Raw genomic sequence first — 22,204 nt, forward strand, 5'->3', positions numbered from 1 at the left:
CCGGCATCCTCCTGGGCAAGCTGTGGCCTCCCAAAGTTCATGGGCAGGGTAATAGCGCTGGGCCCTCCTTGGCTATGACCCAGTGTGGAAGTCCCGCTCTGCTGGACCAGGGCTGCCTGAGATTTCGGCCTTGCTCAGAGAGTCCCAGGGACTTGGCACCTTGCGACCAAGTGGTACTCTGAGAAGCCCAAGGAGAAGAGTTGGAAATGAAGAAATGTCTAAGTTGAGGTTTCCGTAGAAACATTAACTCATCCGCAGGGGCTGCGCACTGCATTTGGATTACAGGTTAGGCTCGTAAGCCTGAAGTAAATTATATACTCTTCGTATTATTCAGTGCTGTACTGTATAATAATAAATTATACAGTTATAGGCCTCAGCCCAAGTTATAACAAATTATACCACAGCGTATAATTACCCTGCACTGCACCATATAATAATAAATTAGACAGTGCAAACCTACGTTGTGATTCCAGAAAGAGATATGAGAATGATCGGGGGCTGATGATCCATTACCGTGATCAGAACCTTGTTGTCACACAAGTGGGTGGCCAAAGGAGAAAAGGGGACAATCCTTCCTTCTTCTCTCCCTTTCTTCCTTCTCTCCTTTTCTCCCCTCCCTCCATCCTTCCCTTCTTCCTACCCACCTTCCTTCCTTCCTCGCTCTCTCCCTCCCTTCTTTCCTCCCATCCTTCCTTCCACATATGTGGGTGCCTCCTTGAGTCTTGATTAGCACAGGTTAACTCCTCATGGCCCTGCAGGGTGAGTATCATCATCTCCATTTGACAGGTGAGATGAGTAAGTCTGAAGCAACTCGCTCAAGGTCACACAACTAGAGATGGCAGGATGGTGATTGTAGCCGGGGACTGTCTGCTGGTTAGCCAGCCCTGGTGGTCTAGTGGTCAAGATTTGGCCCTCTCACCTCTGCAGCCCCGGTTCATTTCCAGTCAGGGAACCACACCACCCATCTGTGGTTGTCATACTCTGGGGGCTGTGTGTTCCTGTGATGCTGAAAGCCATGCCACTGGTATTTCAAATACCAGTAGGGTCACCATGGTGGACAGTTTTCAGTAGAGCTTCCAGACTAAGACAGACTAGGAAGAAGGAGCTGGCCACCCACTTCCGAAAAAATTGGCCATGAAAACCCTGTGAACAGGAGTGGAGCATCGTCTGATACAGTGCTGGAAGGTGAGAGGATGGCCAGAGGGTGGGGTTCTGTTCTGGTGTCCACAGGGTCACCAGGAATTGGAACTGACTGGATGGCACTAACAACAAATCTGCTGGTTATGTTCCTCTGAGGTGCTATTCAGTGGAGTCAGCTTGGAAAGCAAAAATCAAGTATAATGCAAATTACACTTGCGACAGCCCCAGGAGACACAGGGTTGGAGACTGCCATGCTGTCTCTGAGCGAGTCCGGCGTAGCCAGGCTTCTCGGCGGCGCTGGACATGCTGCTCTCCCTTCCCCGGGGCTCATGGGCTTGGTGAAATCTTAGATTGTGATGTCAGTGGGTATTAGGCGCTGCTGTGAGCACCTTACATGTTGCAAGCTGATTTCATCCTCTCAGCAACCTTATGAAGCTGGTACTCTCCTTACACCCATTTTACAGATGAGGAGCCTGAGGCCCGGGGTGGTTAGCAACTTGCTCAAGGTCACACAGCTAGTAAGTGGCAGAACTGGAATCTGCACTTAGGCAAGTCTGGTCTGCCAAACCCCTCATTCTTGAATCCTAGACTGCTAGATTAAAAAAAATTATCGGGGCCGGCCCTGTGGCCGAGTGGTTGAGTTCATGCGCTCTGCTTCGGTGGCCCAGGGTTTTGCTGGTTCAGATCCTGGGTGCGGACATGGCACTGCTCATCAGGCCATGTTGAAGAGGCATCCCACATGCCACAACTAGAAGGACCTACAACTAGAATATACAACTATGTACTGGGGGGCTTTGGGGCGAAGAAGAAGAAAAACAAAAGAAGATTGGCAACAGAGGTTAGCTCAGGTGCCAATCTTTAAAAAAAAAAACAAACGTCAAAGTCTAAACTTACCTTCAGGTAGTTGTAGGACAAGAGGCCCTGGGGGACTGAGCCCCCGAGAGCAGACTCCCACCTGTATCTGACATCCACTCAGGGCGTGCATGTGCTCAGTGGGCCACTGGTGCTCTATTTAATTTTTCACCTTTCTTTTCTCTTTGTCCTCAAAGCATATTAAACATGCACAATCTGTGATTCTATTGTAATCTAAGTGTGAAAGAAGACCAAAGGGACTGTGAAGTGAAGGCAGGTGCCTCTCTGCCTGCAGTGGTCAGGGAAGGCTTCTGGGAAGAGGTGGCATTAAAGGTATAAAGGGTGAATAGGAGTTTAAATGGCATTCAAGGGAGGGAGAGACATTCCAGGCAAGGAGAAGAGTGAAGGTAAAACCCTGCAAGTAAGGAGAGACTGTCTTTGAGGACTATCAAGTCCTTGTAGGTGGTTGTGTGAGCCAGGCAGGAGGCAAGGGCAGGGGGCAGGCCGGGCCCTAAATGCCTCACTAAGGAACTGGGACTTTATCCTGAAGGTGGTGATGATCAGTGTTTGGACTTGGGGTTCCCTGGGGACTTCCCAGCTTCACACTGTAGCCCATGAGGGGAAACTGAGGCCCTGCAAGGACCAACCTCAGCCTTCCCTACTCCATTCCCCAAGGCTCTGCCATGCTGACTGAGTGCCTCCTCGAGTGTTCTTCTCATCACGTCTGGCAAATGAAGAGGCTCAGTTCTGTGGGTCCCCCTGGAAGGGCGTCTCTTGGGGGTTGGAGGTAGGGTGGCCAGATAAAACCCAGCATGCGCACGCTCAGGTAAATTTGAATCTCAGATAAACGACAAGTGATTTTTTAGTATAAGTATGTCCCAAATATTGCGTGACATATATTTACCAAAAAAGTATTCATTCTTTGTGTGAAATTCCAATTTAATTGGTTTTTCTGTACTTCTATTTGCTCAATCTGTCAAATCTAGGTGGAGGGGAGCAGGCCACTTTCCAAATACAACTCAACCCCCTGTGCCTCCGTCACGGTCCCCAGGGAGCAGAACCTTCATGAGTGATCTAGAAGGAAGGATATGCCACAGGGTGGGACCTCCTGCAGGGTGCGAGGTGGTGGGGCTATCTGTGCAGGTTGTCTCCTCGGCTTCTATGTCTATGTGTCACCCCCCCAACCTTGATGCCACAGTGACCTGCAGGAGGACTCAGAAGCTGGAGGAGACCTGACGGGAGCTGCAGGATCTGCCACTCTGAGCTCTGCGCCCCTCGCCCACGAGATGAACAGCAGGTCAGCAACAACCTGAGTGAGCCGCCTCTCTGCTTGGCGCCCTGCACAGACCTTCAGAGCGTAAAACGATGGTGGCTCCTTCACTTGTGCCTTTGAAATCTTGAGCAAAATGGCACACGTGGCCAGTGTCAACCCAGAACCATGCAGGAAAGGAATTCTGGGACATGCAGCTCCAGCTTAGCCAGGTTGACACAGTTCAAGGCCCTGCAGCTGGTGAAAACCATGATTACAAGGAAGGGTCCTGGGGCTACGGGGCTGCATCCCGGCTCTGCTCTTGAGCAGCTCTGCAGCCTGGCGTAAGTTTACTTCTCTGTGCCTCAGTTTCCTCACCTGTAAAACGTGTACAAAATGCACACCTCCCTTGCAGAGTCGCTGAGAAGATAAAATGAGGCCACGGGTCCAATCTGGCAGCTGACCCCTCATAAGCAGCTAATGAATAATAATTACTATCTGCATCAAGAGTTTGCTCTCCATCTATTTTGCTCTGGAAAGAAAAAGTCACTTGTCTTCAAAGATGAAATGTTAAGAAGCAGACTCTTGCAAAATCCTCTCTCAATTAAGTTACTCACCAGGTTAGTCTTGGAAAGATAACATAAACCATCTTCAAAAGCTTCTCCACAGGCCAAGATTAAAAACAGACACCACACGCACACTAGTTATGAATCTCTGAGGTCTTAGCAGCCTTTTCCCTTCCCCAAAATAAACAACACAAATAAGCCCTAGGTGATGAGAAAATACTAAAATTATGCTTCAACACTGCTGCAGATCTTGTGGCTGCTGATTAAAAGAAAATCCTTTCCTTAACAAGGCCGCTTATGAAAAGGAAAGTCTGGCAGTGGGGCAGGTATGGAGTGGAAGCCAGGAGGCCGGCCAGTGGGTGGTGGCCACCACCAGGGGACACTGACAAAGCCAGGTGGGCCCCGGAAGGATGGGGGGCAGAGGGCTCAGAGGACAGTGGCCCTCTCCATTCCTAGTGCTCAGAGTGGTAGGGAGAAGGGTGTTCCGTCTGGCCCTTCGTCATTTGTGACCCCAGGACCTGTTTTCTCTGCTGTCTCAGTGCCGTGCCTTATTTTCACAGCCGAACAGAAAAAAAAGAAGCAACTTCTCTCTCGGTGGTTGGAAGAATGGGGTAAATTGGCGCTCTGTGGAGTGTTGGAGGCTTCTCTCTGACTCCCACTGGAAAAGGCAACCGCTGGGCAGTCTTTTGAGCACTTAGCCTGATTCTGAGATTGTCTTCTAAACGACTGGTAATTCCAGACTGCAACAAGAAATAGGAACGCATTCAAGACTTGTGGGTTGGTGCCAGGGCTGGAGAGGTGGGGGAGAGCGGTCACAGGAGCAAAGCAGGCGGAGGACGTTCAGAGAGGGAACTGCAACTCCAGCGTGGATAACGGCAGTGCAATGAAAGGCAATGTGGCAATCTGGATGTGGAAAAAAATGTTTTTGTGTTAAATCCGACCATCCCACTTCTAGGAATTTCTGGGCAATGATGCTTACGGTAAAATTGTTTGCAAGCAGGGAAAAAATAGAAATAGCCAAACCTCCATCAATGGGGAATTCATGACCTTCTTCGTTCCTCCATTAGTGCCCCTCCGGTCCATCCCTACCCAGCAGCCAGAGTGGTTTGTAAAGATGCATATCAGAGGGGCTGGCCCAGTGGCGCAGCGGTTAAGTTCGCACATTCTGCTTCAGCGGCCCAGGGTTTGCTGGTTTGGATCCCGGGTGTGGACATGACACCGCATGGCATACCATGCTGTGGTAGGCGTCCCACATATAAAGTAGAGGAAGATGGGCATGGATGTTAGCTCAGGACCAGTCTTCCTCAGCAAAAAGAGGCGGATTGGCAGTAGATGTTAGCTCGGGGCTAATCTTCCTCAAAAGAAAAAAAAAAAGATGCATATTAGAGCAGTCTGCTCCTCTGCTCCAGCGGCTTCCTGCTTCTCTCAGGATAAAACCCCAGCTCCCCACCATGGCTCACAGGTCCTGTGTCACCAGCCCCAGCCCACCTCTCCACCAGCATTTCAACAGTGCTCTTTCTCTACCTCTAGCCAAACCACACGGAGCTCAGTCCAGCCTCACGGCCTTTGCTCCGGCTGTTCCCTCCGCCTGGAATATTCTAGCCCAGGTTCTTCCCTTGCCTTCCCGCCTCTTTCTGCTGGTGGCAGAAGGAAGGCCATGTCCTGGGGGGAGTTAGGACTCTGTATGTAAATAGTTGTCTCTCCTCTGTCCAGGATCTTGCCATCACTTTTTTCCTTCATCTTGTTTCCTTCCTAGCACTCAGCATAAGGTGAAATGACCTCAGTTAGTTATTTGTGTGCTTCTTAATCGTCTCTCCCACTAGAACTGAGAGCAAGGACTCAATGTGTTGTGCGCCTTGGCCTGGTGCATTGAAGCCGCCACTTACAAATGAATGAATGAAATGAGAATACTATGAAGCCATCTGAAAGAACGAGGTAGGTCTCTAAGTCATCCTTGGAAAGGTGCCTCAAATATATAAAGAAGTTGGATATGAGCCCATGGATGTAGGACAGAAGTCTATACAATAGGAAAGCTACCAGTTTTTTGAGGGCTCACTGCCATCCAGGCCCAGTTCTAACCACGTTTACCTTGATTGTCTTGTCTCATTTGATCTTCACAGCAACCCTTTGGGGTAGGTACAGTTTTAGGCACCATTCTGCAGAGGATGAAATCGACACAGAGAGGTTAAGAAACTTGCCCAAGTTCACACAGCTGGAAAGTAAGGAGCCAGAAAATGAATCCAGAGAGTCTGACTTCCAAAAATACATTCACTAAATGGTGTAGAGTGGTTATCTTAGGGAGTGGAGAGGGGCTGAGGTGAGATCCGGGAGGCCCCGGGATGTCAGGGGAGGGGTCCGGCTTCCAATGTTGTTCTTACAGCACTGTGTGAACTTGAGCAAGTCACTTCCCTTTTCTGTGCTCAACGAGGAATCCAGGGTGGTGGTCCAGAGCTACTGAGAGGAATAAATTGGATAGTGCACCCAAAGGGCCCAGCACAGGCCCTCAACACACGGTAGCTCTTAGCAAAGTTTATAAATGTTCGGGGAACCAGCCTTCTCTGCCTGAAAACCGTGTTCTGTTTCTTGGAGCCAAGGCCACACCGGGTCTCCACAGGGCCTTGGCTCAGGACAAGGATCTTCCCTTAGGGCCCAGACGCTCCTCCCAGCTGTTGCCCACTGCTGCTCCCACTGCGCTGGAATGCGACTCCCTGGGCCCCTGGCCAGGGGAATGCGCAGGGGTCATTCTTGAAATAGCTGAGCTCCACGCAAGGTGTCAAGAGCAGGGAGGGCGATTTCAAGGGGCCTTTGCTGCATCTCTTGAAAGATGAGACTTTAAAACCTGTCCTGCATCAGCGGAACACACGGCTCGGAAGGGCAAGCAAGTGAGAAGCAGGTGGCCCGGGAATTCCGTGGGCGCCCGGGCAGCGCTCATTCCTCACAGATACAGGAGGAGGGCGTGGTCTTGGGCAAACTCTGCTTGGGACTGTGCATTTGGGGCCCCTGCAAACCCCTCCTCTGGGCACCCATCCCTGACTGCAGCTTCACATTTATTTTGTGATTTGGTGACCCTCTCTCATGTGTCTCCTCATCCCCCAAGAACCAGGGACTTTCTGCTGCACCCTACGTGTCCCCGGGGTGACCTGCCGAGCATGCTGGGTAAATACTTCTGGAATGATCGAATTTTCCCCTTCCACCAGTTTTGTCATACTGAAAAGGCCCTGGGGCTTCATCCTGCATCTAGCACGCATTAGTTGGGTAACTGAACTTTCTTTCCAAGGCTGTAAGGCTCCCTCCGGAGTCAGTGGGTCTGGATTTGAACCCAGGCTCTGCCTCTCACCAACCACTCACCTTGGGGGAAGTTTCTTAACTTCTCTGTGCCTCAGTTTCCTCATCTTGAAAATGGGGTCCCCACAGTGCTCACGTCACAGACATGGAAAGCATTTCCAATAAGGACTGGCACAGAGTAGGGTCTAGACACATATGAACTCGTATTTTTTTAATTATTATTATCAAATCACCTTTATTAACCTATAACTTACAAACAATAAAATGCACTCATTTTCAGTATGCACTTCGCTGCGTGTTGATAACGATATACACCCATGCAAAGCGCCACCTCGATGGGCACAAAGGACGCCGCCATCTCCCCAAAAGTTCCCTGTGCCCCTTGGGTCAAGCCGCTCCCCCGCCCCGCCCCCACTGCTCTGTTTCCTGTCCTGATGGATTCGTTGTCCTGGTTCTGGACTTGACATCAGTGGAATCACACAGCGTGCGTTCTTGAGCATCTGGCTTATTTGGCTCAGCACGCTGTTTTTCTGAGATTCATCCACACTGTCCTGTGTATCAGGAGTTTGCTCCTTTTTATTGTTCTAACTCATGTTATTACCCATTATTTTCTCAGTCTCTGTTTCCTCGTCGGTAAATTGAGGTCAATAATTTCCACTTCACGGAATGTGGTGAAGAACAAACAGGACTGTGAGAGATGCTGAGGCCTTGGGGATCTCCCCACAGAGGACCCGCATCCCACACTCAAACAGCGTCCGCTCCTAGCCCCTCTCCCTTCGTCCCCGTCGCCGAGAGGGCCGCTCCCAACCTTCCAGGGAGCCTGGAGCCCAGAGGTCAGGGGCGTCGTGGAGCCGACGGAGAGAAACCTTCCGAATGGATGCACAGCCACGCGATGACGGCCGTGTTTATAAAGCAGATTGTTATTTTTTAATTCTCTGCCTGGTGTCCTTTCCCCTACTTCCCTCTTTTGAGGATAATTAAAATGCAGGCTGGCACTCCCTGCAAAGAGACAGCAGAAGATTTAATTGCCCCAAGAAAAATTTTCCAGCAAAAGGTCCTGCCATAATGGCAGCTCCCAGCCAGCTGCCCGGGCTCCTTTGCATCCCGCGCACGATATTAGCGGTAATGCGTTCATCTACGTGTGCGCCGAGTCCATTTACTGGCACTGGGGGAGCCGGGGCAGGACGGAGCCGACAGCCGCAGTCAGGCCACAGGCTTCTCCCCATTAAACTCTCACCCGGCCTCATTCTGGAGACAGGCTGTGGCCCAGATCCACGAGACCGGCTGCCGCGCCAGCTGATCCTGCCCAGGGCAGGCCTGCGGGGGCAGAAGGCTCGGGCGCCTGGGAACGGCACCTTCCACCAGAGGGCTCGGCCTGTTGTCCTTGAAGTGGGGCCAGGAGGACACGATTGCAGCGCCCGGCCTGCTCTCGACGTTGGGCCATCCACCAGCCGTGCCAGGGTTGTGCAATTGCAGGATGGAGAAGGATCATTGCAATCTCTCATCCTGTTTTCTAAGTATAGGCCCAGTTTTCCCAGACGAGGCATCAAAGACTCAGACAAGGGTCACTGGCTCCTTGCCTGTTGGGGAGCATGCATCAATTTTTTATGAAGTGATTGCTCTGAACCCAGGATCACGATGAAAGGCAAAGGGACTCAGTGGGAAAAGTCAGACGGACCGGGGTTTGAGTCCTAGTTGCAAACCTGCCAGCTGGGGCACTTTCAGTTCTGCTAAGATGCCGCCGTCTCCTGCTGCTGGGCTTTTCTACATGCTCTTCATGCTCTTCTTTCCTCACCTTTTCTTCCTTCCTCCCTCACCCCCTCTGGCCCTTCCTTCGTCCCTCCTTCTTTCCTTCCTTCCTCCCCAGCCACACATCCATCCTCCCATGCATCTAACCATCCATCCATCCATCCATCTTCCCTCCCTCCTTCCCATCCATTCATTCATCTTCCCATCTTCCCATCTTCCCATCCACTCATCCTCCATCCTCCCATCCCTCCACCCCTCCTCCCATCCATCCACCAAACATTTATTTGATGCATCTATGGCTGAGCACAGGAGTAACACTGGTGAGCAAGCCAAGACCCTCCTTACCCTGAGGCAGCTCCCAGGGCAGTGGGAGAGAGAGATGTTCATTAAGTAATCACGAGGTAAATGTGTAATTACAAATTGTGACAAGGGCTACAAAAGGGAAGTTCTGGACAGGGTTGTTATGGTGGTGTTTAACAAAGAAACTTGACTCAGTCTTTGGATGGGAGGACAAGCAGGAAAGACCCAGCAAGTGTTCCAGGCAGAGGGAGCAGTGTGTGCAAAGGCCCTGTGGCTCATTCCGGGAACTATTAGGAGGCTGGTGTTGCCAGTGCAGGGGGTGATGGGGAGAGTAATATAAGATGGGGTTGCAGAGCTTGCCCAGGGCCAGCCCACATGGGAAAGGCTTGCGTCTGCCTGGTGCTGGCTCCTCCGCACCCTCTTTATCTGGCTAATTCTTACTCATCTCTTAGGTCTCAGCTCTGGAATTTTCTCTGCAGGGAGCCTTTTCTGTCCCATGCAGGCTGAGTGAGGCCTGTGAACTTTCCCCTAATAAGAAAAATATCCGAAACTTGGAAAGAAGGCAAAGAAGGTGGCACTTCCTTTTGTTGCCACACTGGTGCATTGTTTAAAAGGCCCACTAAAGGATGATTAATTCTATGGGGGGTATACTTGAGCTTGACTTTCTACTCTGTATTTGTATATATCATGTTTTATAACTTCCGAAAATTACACATTGACGCCCCCTCATCCCAGTGGCAGTTGTCCACATGTTGGGACTTCCAGAAGTTCTGGCTCCCTCACACCCCATGAGCTCATCAGGTTGTGATTCATCTTTTGTCAACATTGTATCCTCAGAATTTTGCACAGGGCCAGGTTCACAAGAGAAGCTTGAGGAATAATTACTGGCTGAATGGGTGATCTTAAGCTTATCTCTTCTCCTCTCCGAGCCTCAATTTTCTTATCTGCGAAGTGGACATCACAGCTCCCATCTCCAGAGGCAGTGACGGTTCAGGGAAATAAAGAATGCAAATGCTCGGGATCCTGTCTGGCACCTGGTGGGCTTCAGGCCCGCTCCTTCCAGGGCCCGGATCCCAAAGATGGGAAATGAAGTTCTGGTGTTGGGGAGCTCAGGGTCACGGCGTGGGGAGGAACCACGTCACTGGGGCGGAGGGTGATTCACTGTGGGACCGGGGCGGGCAAAGGCGGCCCTGCCTGGTATTTGGTGGGACAGGAAGACCAGCCTGGCCAGAGTCGAGTCCAGGCTGGGGAGGAGCAGGAAGAGGTGGGGTGTAAGGAAGGGGCGTTGATGGGTCAGCTGGGGTGTAAGGAAGAGGACCCTGGAAACCAGGCTGGGGTGCTGGAGTCCCCAGAGTGGGTAACTGGGAGCCACCCCAGGCTGATGAGGGAGGAAGGGACTTGATAAAAGTATTTCAGCCAGGAGAGGAGACCCGCCATTGTTGAGCTCCTCTGAGGACCTGGCCTTAGTGTGTGCGTGTGAATGGTGTGTGCGAGCGAGTAGGTGTGAATGCGTGAGTGTGATTGTGCAAATGTGTGTGAATATGGGGGGTGGATGTGAGTGTGTGTGAATATGTGTGCGGGTTCACTGCGGTCTGCCCCACACCATTGCAGACGTCCTCAGAGCTGTTCCTATTTAACCTTCCCTCGGTCCCCAAGGGGAAGACTTGTACTATGGCGTTTCACAGGTGACCACCGAGGCTCAGAGGTGGAGTCCTTTGCCCGAGGTCACAGGGTGAGGACTCAGTCCACGCTGGCTCCCGTGCCCTGGGTGGAGGGAGGAGGGGTGTGGGCGGAGGGTGAGTGGGGAGGGGAGAGGAGTCAAGGGAATCTCAGTAGACGTGGCGAAGACAGATAAATGGTTCATCCTTGTCTTCGGCCTTGGCCTCGCTGCCCAGTTCGGCACTTTTTCTTTCACCGTTTCGTGTGCTATTTTGGTCCCTTGGATGCTATCTTTCATATGAACTCAGCAACGCTCCCCGAGCCCCTCACCTGGGCCAGGCGCTGGGCTGGGCGCCGAGACCAAAGATGTGGCATTGACACTATCTTTAAGAAAATGTCAGGTTGGGGCAGGCCTCAAAGCTGGGGTGGGTTGAGTCCCCAGGGAGACAGGGCACTAGTCTTCTTAAATTGTGTAAGTTATTCACAGGGATTGCAGACACGTTAAGTGTGCACTTGATGGATTTTTAAGGGATCCCATGTAACCACCACTCAGATGGAGATACAGAACATTTCGTCGCCACGGAGGCCCCCTCCGTCTCCTCCCCGTCACTGCCTCCTTCCAAGGATAGGCTCCTTCTGACCTCTGTCACCAAGGTTTTTCCCTGGTTTTGAATATCTGGGGCACATGTCTTTTTGGAAAGCATTTTCAATTTCATAATTCTGTATTCAGAAAAAAAACGGAGACCCTGGTCAAGCACAGGGCCATGGTTAAAGGGGGTGAGGGGGACAGTGGGGACCTCAGCGGTGGCAGGCTGAGCCCTGGGGAGGCCCAAGGGTGTGTCAGCTGGCTGGTGACCAGGCAGGTGACTGGGACCACTCTGATGCTCTGATGCTTCGAGGGTGAGAGCGTGTGGCATTTCCTGGCTCCTGATGGAGCCCAGTGCACCTGAAAAGTCTGTGGCGCCCACCCTCTCTCCAGGGACAGCTAGCCTCCATCAGCCATCCAGGGCCCACCCACAGCCACGGCAGCACCGCTTCCTGGCTGGCGGCCCTTGAACAAGATGGGTAATCCCTCTGTGCTTCAATTTCTTTATTAATCGGGGGATAATCATAGTTCCTACCTCATAGGTTTGTTAAGAGGATGGAGTGAATTAATATTAATATTTGGACCGAGTTCAGGAGACTGTCTGATACGTAGTAAACGTTTATGTAACAATGAAATGAAATAAATAAGCCTTGATGAAACCTTGGCTGGTGGGAATATGCTAGAAGACGCAGGGGCTTTTACAGCTGGGCATTAGCATTTGAGGAGGGGGCAGAGATTTTCCTGATTATCATGTAAAGTGGGTGGGGGCTGTGGATGGCTTCTGGGTCCTCAGGGAGCGGGGTCCTACTGTTCTCCTTTAGATGACATGGAGCCCGGAGGAGCTGCCCGATAAATGCCAAATGCTTGAGTGATTTCCTGGTGGGCAGGAAGAGGGTCGCTTGGCTCCCATCAGCTCGCATTCCGCCTGCCAACTCGCAGCCCTGGAGGTCTGGGCGGTGGAGGAGTGAGGCCCAGGCGCTGCATAAAATACATTCCCCGAGGTTCCTTGCCTGGACCCGCCGTCCGTCATCCCCCACCTTCCCAGAAAACGGAAGGCATCTCCCTGGCTTCTTGGCCTGGATTTGTGCCCTGATCCCCTCATCCCAGCAAGCGGCACATAGTTCCCAGGTTCAGCCCTGAGGGAGGCCGGGAGCCGGGTTCTGTGTCTCAGCCGAGGGCCTGGCCTGTGAGCAGGCGACCTCTGAGTCTTGGGAGGCTCCTTGCCTGCCGTGGTCCCTGATCACATGGAGCAGGCCCAGGGCTTGGGGGTGCTCCCAGGCCCAGCTCCACCAGAGTTCACTGTGTGAGATGGGCCAGGTCATGCGTGCTTCCTCAGCCTCAACTTTCCTACTCTGCAAAATGGGCGGAATGAAACGAGGCAGTACAGTGTGGTGGGGGAGAGCCAGACTCCTTGGGTTCAAACCCTGTTCTGCCATGGGACACTGGGGAAATGACTTACCTTCTCTGTGCCTCAGTTTACTCACCTGTAAAATAGGGTAATGAGAATTCCTACCTCACAATACTGTAAAGCACTTGGTGAATTTCTTACCGTAGCAGGCATTAGCTATTATTACTGCTAATAAATTTGCAGTCTGTGCCAATACACTATGCATTGATTATTAACTTGTGGTTAGAAGTTGAGCACTGAAGTCAGACAGCTAGAGTTTGGGTCTCAGTAACACCACTCATTTGCTGTGTGACCCTGTATAAGTTACACCACCTTTCTGTGCCTTGTCTATAAATGAGGTCAATAATGTTTCCTACCTCGAGTGGGAGGTTTAAAGGAGTTAATCGATGCAAAGTGCTGACACACAGTAAACACTAAGTATTATTAATATTATATTAACATTATTATCTAATTGTCACTAATATGATTAATATTCAGATGGAGAGGAGGTAAGGAAAGTGACGTTTATTGAGCACCTACTGTATACTAGCACTTGACATGAGTCATCTGGCAAGGACACTCTAGGACAAGCAGTAGGTTTCCTGCATTTGGTAGAGGAGGAAAGTGAGGCTCCGAGAGGGTGGCCCGCTTGTCCAAGATGCCCTGGGTCGTGAGGGGCAACCAGACCCCCCCCGTGCAATGTTTAGGGTGGGAAGGAATGACCCAACGCTTAGCAAAGGCTTCCTATGTGCCAAGCCTGGGGCTCGGTGCCCCACGACCCCGTCATCTTCACACTAACCCTGGCAGAAGGTAGTGTGGTCCCCATTGTTCCCATGACAGCCCGAGTCTCAGAGAGGCGAGCTGCTTGAATTCTCACAGCTACAAAGCGGCAGAACTGGGATCCGAACTTGGTTGTCTGTTGGAATTCTGCGTACACCGGCTCCCTCTGAGCCAGGGAACAGTCTTTGTGTCTATAAAACCCAAGCGAGAGGCCCAAACCCTGTGATGGTTCCAAGCCCTGGGGCCACAGGCGATCCTCTCCCAGGCTCCTGGGGTCGGGGGACACACTCCCAGAGACATGGACACTTGACACCCAAAGGGTCGTTGTTACCCAGAAATCTTTATTACAAAAATATTTTGCAAGCCAAAAAGTTTAAGTTGCAACTATATACAAAATGGGGCCTGTTTCCTTCCCAGCGGTCTTAAAATAAACTCCTGAAAACACGCTCCTTCCGCACTGTTGTTTCGACTTCTTCCTTTTCCTGGGGTTCATACACAAGGTATGGGACTCTCCAGGCTGCCAGGCTGAAGCTAAGCTACACGACTTCCTTGGCCTCATTCTCTTACTCCCCTTCCAAAAGTCAAACTTAAATTAAATTAAAATGGCACCAAGAAAACATTCTTTTAAAATTGTGTGTGTGTGTGTTCTCACACGTGCTCACTCTGGGCAGAAGAGAGGGAGACTAAGGTTTACAAGCCAACCTTCTGGAATTTGGAAATAGCCCGAGCCAGGTGGCTGGGCCACTGTGCTCCCAGATGCCACAGAGAAACTCTGGCTCGTCGGGCCAAAGCTGCCTGCATGGCTGTTGGCTTAGCTAATTCCTGGATGCTGTCATGTAAAACACCAAATCTTTGTCCCCCAGAGGGCTGGGTGCGCTGAGCATCCGGACTTCCACCGGGACGACCTGCTGAGGGGCAGGACAGCTCAGCTTCTAGCTCTGACAGCCTGAGCCAGGAATCCCCTGGGCATCAAATGGCTGGTCCCAGGGGGCAGTGAAGATGAGTGTCTTAGCTCTAAGAGTTGATCAGTTGCACGTGAAGACCACATAAACAGGGCCTGCAACGTCTGCTTGCCCTGGGCCCAGCCGGGCTCCCACACTGAACTGGAAGGGTGGGGGGGGTCAGAGGGTAACGAGGTCACAGCCTCTGCCCAAGCTCCTGAGACAGAGGGACAGAAGGCGGGTGAGTCCTGGCTTCACAGCTGCCCAGTCCTCCTGTCTGTTTTGGATTTATTCCAGTTTGATCCCAATAGGGTTTGAGAGCAGAGATGGAAGATTCCTCCTGTAAGGACCAGCTCAGAGAGCTGGGATGGGGGAAGGTTGCTAAAGGGGTGGGGAGAACAGCCAGGCACAGCTTCCTACCCTACATGGCCCTAAAGTGCTTGTGAGATGGAGGGGAGGGAGGGCCTCTTTCCTCTCCCCTCTGTGTGGGTGAGTAGACTGAGGCCTTAGGTCTCGGCAGGACTGCCCCAGGAAGGAGGCAGCCTGCAGGAGCACTGGGTGGGTTCGGACCACACTGGGGGCACGGAAGGCATCAGTACCAGCCATGTGGCTCAGCTGAGAACATGGCCAATTTAGTCCTGGAGAGAAAGCGAAGCATCTCCATGGAGTAGCCAAATTGGAACCTTCTTCGCTATCGTCAGGGCTCTGGAGGAACTCCGGGTCTGCTGTCCGAGAAGCCCTCCGGGACAGCCGGCTGTTAAACCTTAGACTGCACAAGAACCACCACGCACTTCAACACACGACAAAGAGCCAAGAGAACGCTGCTGTCGTTTTAAGAAAAAAAACAAAACAAAACACCACAGATCAAATTTTCTAACACCTCAGTTTCAAGATTGCACGTTTCACATTTCTCAATAATTTACAGGCGTCCACAGCGAGATGTTGCTGAATTAGTGCTAGCTGGAGGAAGCAAGCTCAGGTCTAGAAAGGAGAGTTGGGTCCACATGGAGGGTCACGGTTGGGATGATGGGTCCTCAAGGAGTCTTGGAGGGTGAGGAGGAGGTGGGTTTTTTCACTCGCTCCTTGGTGGTGGTGGTGATGGTTCCTCGGAGGGTCCTCTCCTCCCTCAGGGCCTGTGGCTCATCAGTCCGGGGATGGGAAGATCAGGACTGTTGGCAGCAACCTCCCCAAGTCTCGGGATGCGGGTCCCAGAGGTTCTTTCTCCAGTTTCTCCATGGATGGGGCAGTTGGATCTAAAGGGAAAACTTTTCCCAAAGCCCCAGCTGGGTGGTGGTGGTGGGAGGAAGGGGTGGGGTTTTCTCCCTCCTCATCCTGGAAGATCAGGCTGCAGAGCATCAAGGAGGCAGTCAGGGGTCTCTAAGACCATGACCAAGACCCACACGTTGAGGGAGAGAGGCATGAGAGTCCTTGGACCCCCGGTGGCTCTGGCCAGTTCCCAGGTCAGTTCCCTGGCTGGTCTGGCAACATCAGCCTCCATGTGTGGCAAGACAGGGGGCCGTGGCCACCCTGGAAATGCTGGAGAGCCACCTGAGTTGGGGAGACAAGAGCCAGCCTCATTCTTGGGTCTCAGGGCCTGCGCCACCTCAGCCCTCTGGGAACCGGGCTGGCTGTCCTCATCACGGCTGCCCCATGTGGGACAGGAAGGCTCGTGGGGACAGGCCCTAGAGATGACTGCGGTCCTGTTCACTTCCTCTGGACCTGGACGCTGGCATACTCCGAGTAGGATGGCTCCGGCTTCGGGGCTGACTGCTTGGGGGCCCGGTTGAGGTGGACCATGTCCAGGTCTGCGTACGTGAGCGTGTCCTCGGTCCCTGGCGGCGGGCGTGCCTGAATGCTGGCGTACTCCGTGTGGTTGTTGGGCTCGGCAGCCGAGGGGGCAGGTTTCTTCCCCTTGGGCAGGTTCAGGTCAGCATACGTGATGTCATTGTTGTCCTGGATCTAAATGAGATGGAGAGAAGGTCATCCCGGAGCCCCCAGCCACTCATCCACCCATGGATACCCAGTCTGGATGCTTCTGTCTCCTCTTGGCTCCCACCGCTCAGCCCTAATTCGAAGCCCCATCTTCTCTGGCCAAGGTCACCAGCCTCCAGCCCTCACCTTCCAATCCACCTCCTCACACAGCCTGAGGGACCATCCTGAGCGCCAGTGGCCATCTCACAGCCCTGTCTCAATGTCATCTCCTCCAGCAGTCTGTCCCCCCTTTTCAATGCTCTTCCCTCTGCTTAGAGTATCTGCCCCTCTCCTTTTCTTTGTAAGGAAACCCAATCTGCCCTGTGCATTTCAGCTCGAGAGCACCGCTTCATCCTGAGAACCCCTTCGGCTGGGTCCAGGGCTCCTTCTCTGTGCTTCCTCAGCCATGTTTCTCCATTACAGCACCTGCCACCTAGGACTGTGTCTGTTTGGGGATCTGAGGAGATGCTGATCCCCACCCTGGGAGGGGACATTCATTTATTTACTCGTTAATTCAACAGATATTCACTAGGCATTTGTTAGGATGCAGAAACCAAAGGTGGCACAGAAAAAGCCCCATCAGTAATGAATGAATGAATGGATGAATGAATGAGTGGATGGACGGGTAGCAACAATTTCAGCCCTGTTCAGGGTGAAGCTGGGGACTGGGAGACGGAGGATAGGGGTGTGTGAGTCATTGCTGTCCTGGATCTAAATGAGAGGGAGAGAAGGTCATCTCGGAGCCCCAAGCCCCAGAGAGGATGGGGTGGCAAATTAGGGCTCAGCGAGCGGGAGCCAAGAGGAGTCAGAAGCATCCAGACTGGGTATCGATGGGTGCCAGTTAGCAGGTGGTACAGGTTCTGCAGTCAAAACCCGGAGTTTGAGTCCTGGTTCTGCTCTCTCCAGCTGAGGGGCTTTGGGCAGTTTACTTAGCCTCTCTGGGCCTCAGTTTCCCCATCTGTAAAGTAGGGATGATAATAGTGTCTGTGGCCAGGGTCACTGTGAGGATTGGATGAAGTCAGCCAGGTAAAGCTCTCAGAACGGAGCCTGGCACGTATGTAGTGAGCACTTACACTGAATAAATGTTAGCAATCACCCACCGCCTGGCAAACCTGCATCTCTCTCCAATCTTATCACCCACAACTGCAGCCTTAAAATTACCCATCATGACTTATAAACTTGGCTCCCTCTGTGCCTGGCACCTACGCTGTAAAAGAAGAGGGGAGCTGCTGACAACCATGACTCCTAGTTGGCAGTTCCCGATGGCTTCCGAGCCCCAGGCGATGACATGGGTCAACTTACTTAGGCCCTGTCACAACTCTGCTTGGTAGGAGTTATTTACCCCATTTTACAGGTGAAGAAGCTGAGACCCAGGGAAGTTAAATAATTTGGTCAAAGTCACACAGCTGGAAAAGAGTCAAAGTCTGTTGGACTCTGCAGCTGTGGTCTCACCACACAGCTCCTCTGCCCCTGCCCACTCCTTCTTCCCTGGGAACCCCAGCCAAGAGCACTAAGTCCCCTCCCTGGAGGGCTGGCCCAGGGCACTGGGAATCCTAGACGCAGGCTGCAAGCTCCAAGCACTGGGCTGCGCCTGCCCTGCTCCCTGCCCAGGGCCTGGCACATTGTAGGTTGCTCAGTAAGTCTTGGCTGACTGAGAATTTTGCACAGGTTTCAATGACCAGCTCTTCTCAACATCGTCCTTTCCCTGGAAGTTCCAGAAAGAAGTCCGGAGGTAAAACGACTAGGGAGAAGGTCCCCCTCCCATGCCTGGAAATTGTCTCGTTTTTCTAATTACCACACGAGTTCCTGCCCAGGGCCGCCGGGGGCCGTGTGGGGTCAGGAGAGCAGGCCACATCGTTTTGACCTACAAATGCTGTGCCTTTTACCAAGCCGACTCTTTTCAACAGATTACATCTAAAAGGATGACAACTGCGGGGAAATGTCAAGGACAGCCGGCGTGCTCTCCTTCTGGGTGCAGGGCAGGGCCTGTCTGCTTACAAGACGTGAGGAGCCCTGTGCCTCCAAGGTCTCACAGTGTCAGCGGTGAGCAGCAGGGCTAGGTTTCTCGGAAACAGGCCAACCGTGTTGCCTGTGAAATCCCTCAGCAATGTGGGGGGACGCGGCCAGCTCCGGGGAGTATGCCCTTGCGTGAGGTAATGAAGGACACAGGGTCTTTCCGTCAAGGGCTGGAGGAGGAGGTGGGAGCCAGCCGCGACGGGTACTCCTGGTGGAGGGACCAGCCTGGGCAAATGCATGGAGGCAGGACTCAGGATCCACAGCAAGGGAGGCTGCAGCCTGACTCCAGAGGCACCATTTACATAGAACCCATTGTGAAGGGGGCCCCCTGGAGTGGTGCAATGGGGGCACTGAGTCAAGGAGGCTGGGACGGACCCTCCTGGCTGGAGCAGAGGATGGGGGAAATTAGGAATGCAAGGATCCTCCACCCTCCCCAGCCTCCCGCCCTGGGGAAGGAGTCTTAATTTAGAACAGGATCTGCAACTCCGGTTGATGTAAGAAAATCACACCATCGGGTTTCCCGGGAAGGGCACCTCACCAAGGACTGTACCTGGGTTATTTCTCTGGTGTTCTTCTCGGGCTCATGCAACCTAAAAAGGAAAGAGACAGATAAAAATATCCTCGCTATCTGAAGTGCTCATGCAAACTGATAAGAATAACATTTAGGTTCCACTTCCTATATGGGCAGAGGATGTGGATGCGTGATTCACGACAGAAATACAACTGTTTATCAAAAGTCTGGAGAAGAGGGTCGACCTCACTAAAGAGGAATTTCAAGCTATGCACTATTTTTATTTTGTAACCTACTCTATCAGCAAGGCTCTTTAGGAATTATAATCCTTCGTGCTGGGCAAGGTATGGGGAAACTGGGACGGTCCCACGTGGCCAGGAGCAGCGAACTGGCACCACCCTTCTGGGAAGCAGCTTGGCAAAATCAAGAGCTTGGAAGGTGTCCTCATCTTTTGACTCATAATTACACATTTTTGGGGCACTTGTCACAGAGGGGGACGGGGGAGGGAGGTTTACACCTGACAGCTCTGCCAACTGGAAATTAGGATAGATTCGTAAAGATTTAAAAGGTTGATGAGGTTTTTTTTTTATTACAAATGATTACATTAAAATGGTAAGTGAAAAAGCAACATTCTCTGTGGAATGATCTCAATTATGAAAAATGTGTGGGCAACTCTGGAAGGAATCACAGTAAAATGCTCCCAGCAGTGGTCTTTGGGTGGTATTTGTTCCTGCTTTTTAGTTTCCCATATTCTCCAAGTGTTCTATATTATACGCATCTAGGTGTTATAATTCAAGAAAAAGAAAAGAGAAGGACCACATCTCCGGGTTAATCAGAGAAGCTGTTCATGCACTTGATTCTGTAATTGGAGGCGGTGGCTTGGCTCACGGCAGGGTCATGGTCAAGGTGGAGGGCGAGCCATCTGCAGGAGCTGTGTAAATTCTCGAGCCGGCAACTCTGGGGATGTTAGCCTGGATAATGTCAGAAATGAGCAATGGGGCTTGGCAGCGGGGTTATTAATGGGTTTGGCATGACTGCTTGGCTCAGAAAGTGGTTCTGGGGCATGACAGGCCCCACGTGGCCAGAGAAACGGAACCTCCAGGACCAGGGGCACCATCTGGGGAGAGAGATCATGCAGCTCTAGCTACACCCCTCCTGCTTCCAAACCTCTGGGGCTCCCTACTGGGTCAAGTCCATCTCATTTGCTCCCCTGCCCTCATTTACCCACTTCTTCACCCACTGAATATGTCAAGAGGGCTACTTCACGTGTCAACAGCAGCCTTCAATGAACCCCTTGGCCACTTTTTCTCCTGTTAACTTCTGTGTATCCTTCAAGACATGACTCTGGGGTCACCTCCCTGGGAAGGCTTCTCTGACAGTGCTGGGCTGGCTGGGCTGCCCTTCTGTGACAATTTCAAACCTCCCTGTGTATTTTCATATCTGGTTTCTGTGTCCATCTGTCTGTCTGTCCGCCTGCTATACTTCCTCACCACTAGGTCCAGGAGCTCAAAAGTGACTTGGAATGAATGCCAGTCAGACTGCCCCAGGGCCTTTGCACACTCATTTCTTCTTGCCTCTTCATCTGCTTCCCTCCTCCTCTTCCCTCAGATCCTGTTTCAAACAGCCTTTTCTTGGGGAAACCTTCACTGAACCCCTGAACTCCATTCTCAGAACACTGGGTTCCTCTCTTTCAGAGCCATGTTACAGACTGGAAGCAATTATCCGTTTCTTCATGTCTGTCTCTCCCTGGTCTTTCTTATCTCAGAGAACAGCAGTGTCCACACAGCATGCCCCTGTGCTCAGGCTGCGGAAGTGGGAGCAATCCTGGGTTCTCCTCTCTCCTCCTTCCAGCCCATGTCTAATCCACCACAAGGCTGGTTGACTGCCTCCAAAACACATATCCGACCCAACCGTTCCGTCATCTCCACCATCCCAGCTCCCTGGATTCCAAGGGGCCTCCTTCCTCTCTCCTTGCGTCTATTTCTGCCCCTCTGGGGTCCCTTCTCCACATGTAAAAGGCGTAACTGATGTCACACCATTTTTCTGCTCAAAACTCTCAGCCCCTTCTCGCACAGTGAACTCTATCTCCGTGTCCTAACCGGCGAGGTCAGCACGATCGGCCCCTCGGACGCTCGCGTCTTCCACCTTGCTCTCCCTTGCTCACTCCACTCCCTGCCCTGGCCTCCTCCACGTTCCATGAACACATCCAGCTGCTCCTGCCTCAGGGTCTTGGCACTGGCCATTCCCTCCGCCAGATATTCCCACGGCTGGAGCCCTCTCGTCCTTCAGCTATCTTCTAAATGACCCCTCCTCAGACCAGCCTTCGCTGATGGCCCACTGCACCCACCCCCCAGCTCTGCTCCATGCCCGGCTTTATTTTATTTAGTCAGCATCTGCATCACATCGTGTACTAACCTCCCCGTTTGTTTGCTAACCTGCCCCACCAATGGACCATGAGCTCATGGGGAGGCAGGCCAGGGACTTGGTCCCTCTCATTCACCACAGAGCCGACACCTAGCAATGGGCTGGTGCCATGTTAGCACACCACAAATCTTGTGGAATGAACGAACGAATGAATGAACATTTATCCCATCAGATCAAAAGCGCCATGAGACCAGGGCCTGTGTCTTTTTCTCTTCCCTTTGCAATCCCCCAGCTTAAGGCCTGGCACTGAGCTGGGCTCAATCCAGATGAATAAATGAAAGAATCGGGGAAACTCTAAATATTCCAAGTATAAAGGCAGGGAATGTCTGACAAGTGAGCAAATAGCAACCGAATGAACCCCAGTGCCCAATTAAGGGAGCGGAGACATATTTTTCTCTTGTCTGAGGCAGGAAAGATTATAGACAGTGTTCTGCTTGTGCATTCCCAACCCAGGGAGTTAGAAGGAGCCAGTCCCTGCACCAGCCCTGCAACCTGAAGGGCCCTTTGAGCTCAAAGCGGCAGCATCCCCTTGCGCCCTCCCTGAGGGGCTCGGCTGCGACCTACGCCCACATCCTCTGGAAAGCAAGCCTGTGATCCCAGCCAGCCGAGCTGAAGCCGGCCGCTGTGTAGGAAACCACCATTACCGCTCACAAGCTATTGCTTTGGTTTAGAGAGATGAAAGGGAGCAAGTGATCTCGCGGCTCCCCTGGTAGGCTCCTGCTAGAAAAATTAAAAACAGGCAGAAAATGGTTGGCTTTTCTGGGGAAGAAGAAATAGGCAGCAGGAGG

General features: G+C 52.2%; 1 protein-coding gene across 5 annotated transcripts in view; it reads right to left on the reverse strand.

The window, feature by feature from the left end:
* Window positions 1–13,874: 13,874 nt before the first annotated feature.
* Window positions 13,875–22,204, reverse strand: part of SIRPA (signal regulatory protein alpha) — a 42,468-nt gene continuing 34,138 nt past the window's right edge. For all 5 annotated transcript variants that reach the window (XM_046678658.1, XM_046678656.1, XM_046678655.1 and 2 more), the window contains exons 8-9: window positions 19,032–19,071; window positions 13,875–16,453 (exon numbers count right to left, since the gene is read on the reverse strand). In XM_046678658.1, the coding sequence (XP_046534614.1) occupies window positions 16,199–16,453; window positions 19,032–19,071 (295 nt within the window). In that variant the 3' untranslated portion in view covers window positions 13,875–16,198. The remainder of the gene's footprint in view (window positions 16,454–19,031; window positions 19,072–22,204) is intronic.

The sequence above is a fragment of the Equus quagga genome, chromosome 12 (genome assembly GCF_021613505.1).
Source record: "Equus quagga isolate Etosha38 chromosome 12, UCLA_HA_Equagga_1.0, whole genome shotgun sequence".
NCBI lineage: Eukaryota > Metazoa > Chordata > Mammalia > Perissodactyla > Equidae > Equus > Equus quagga.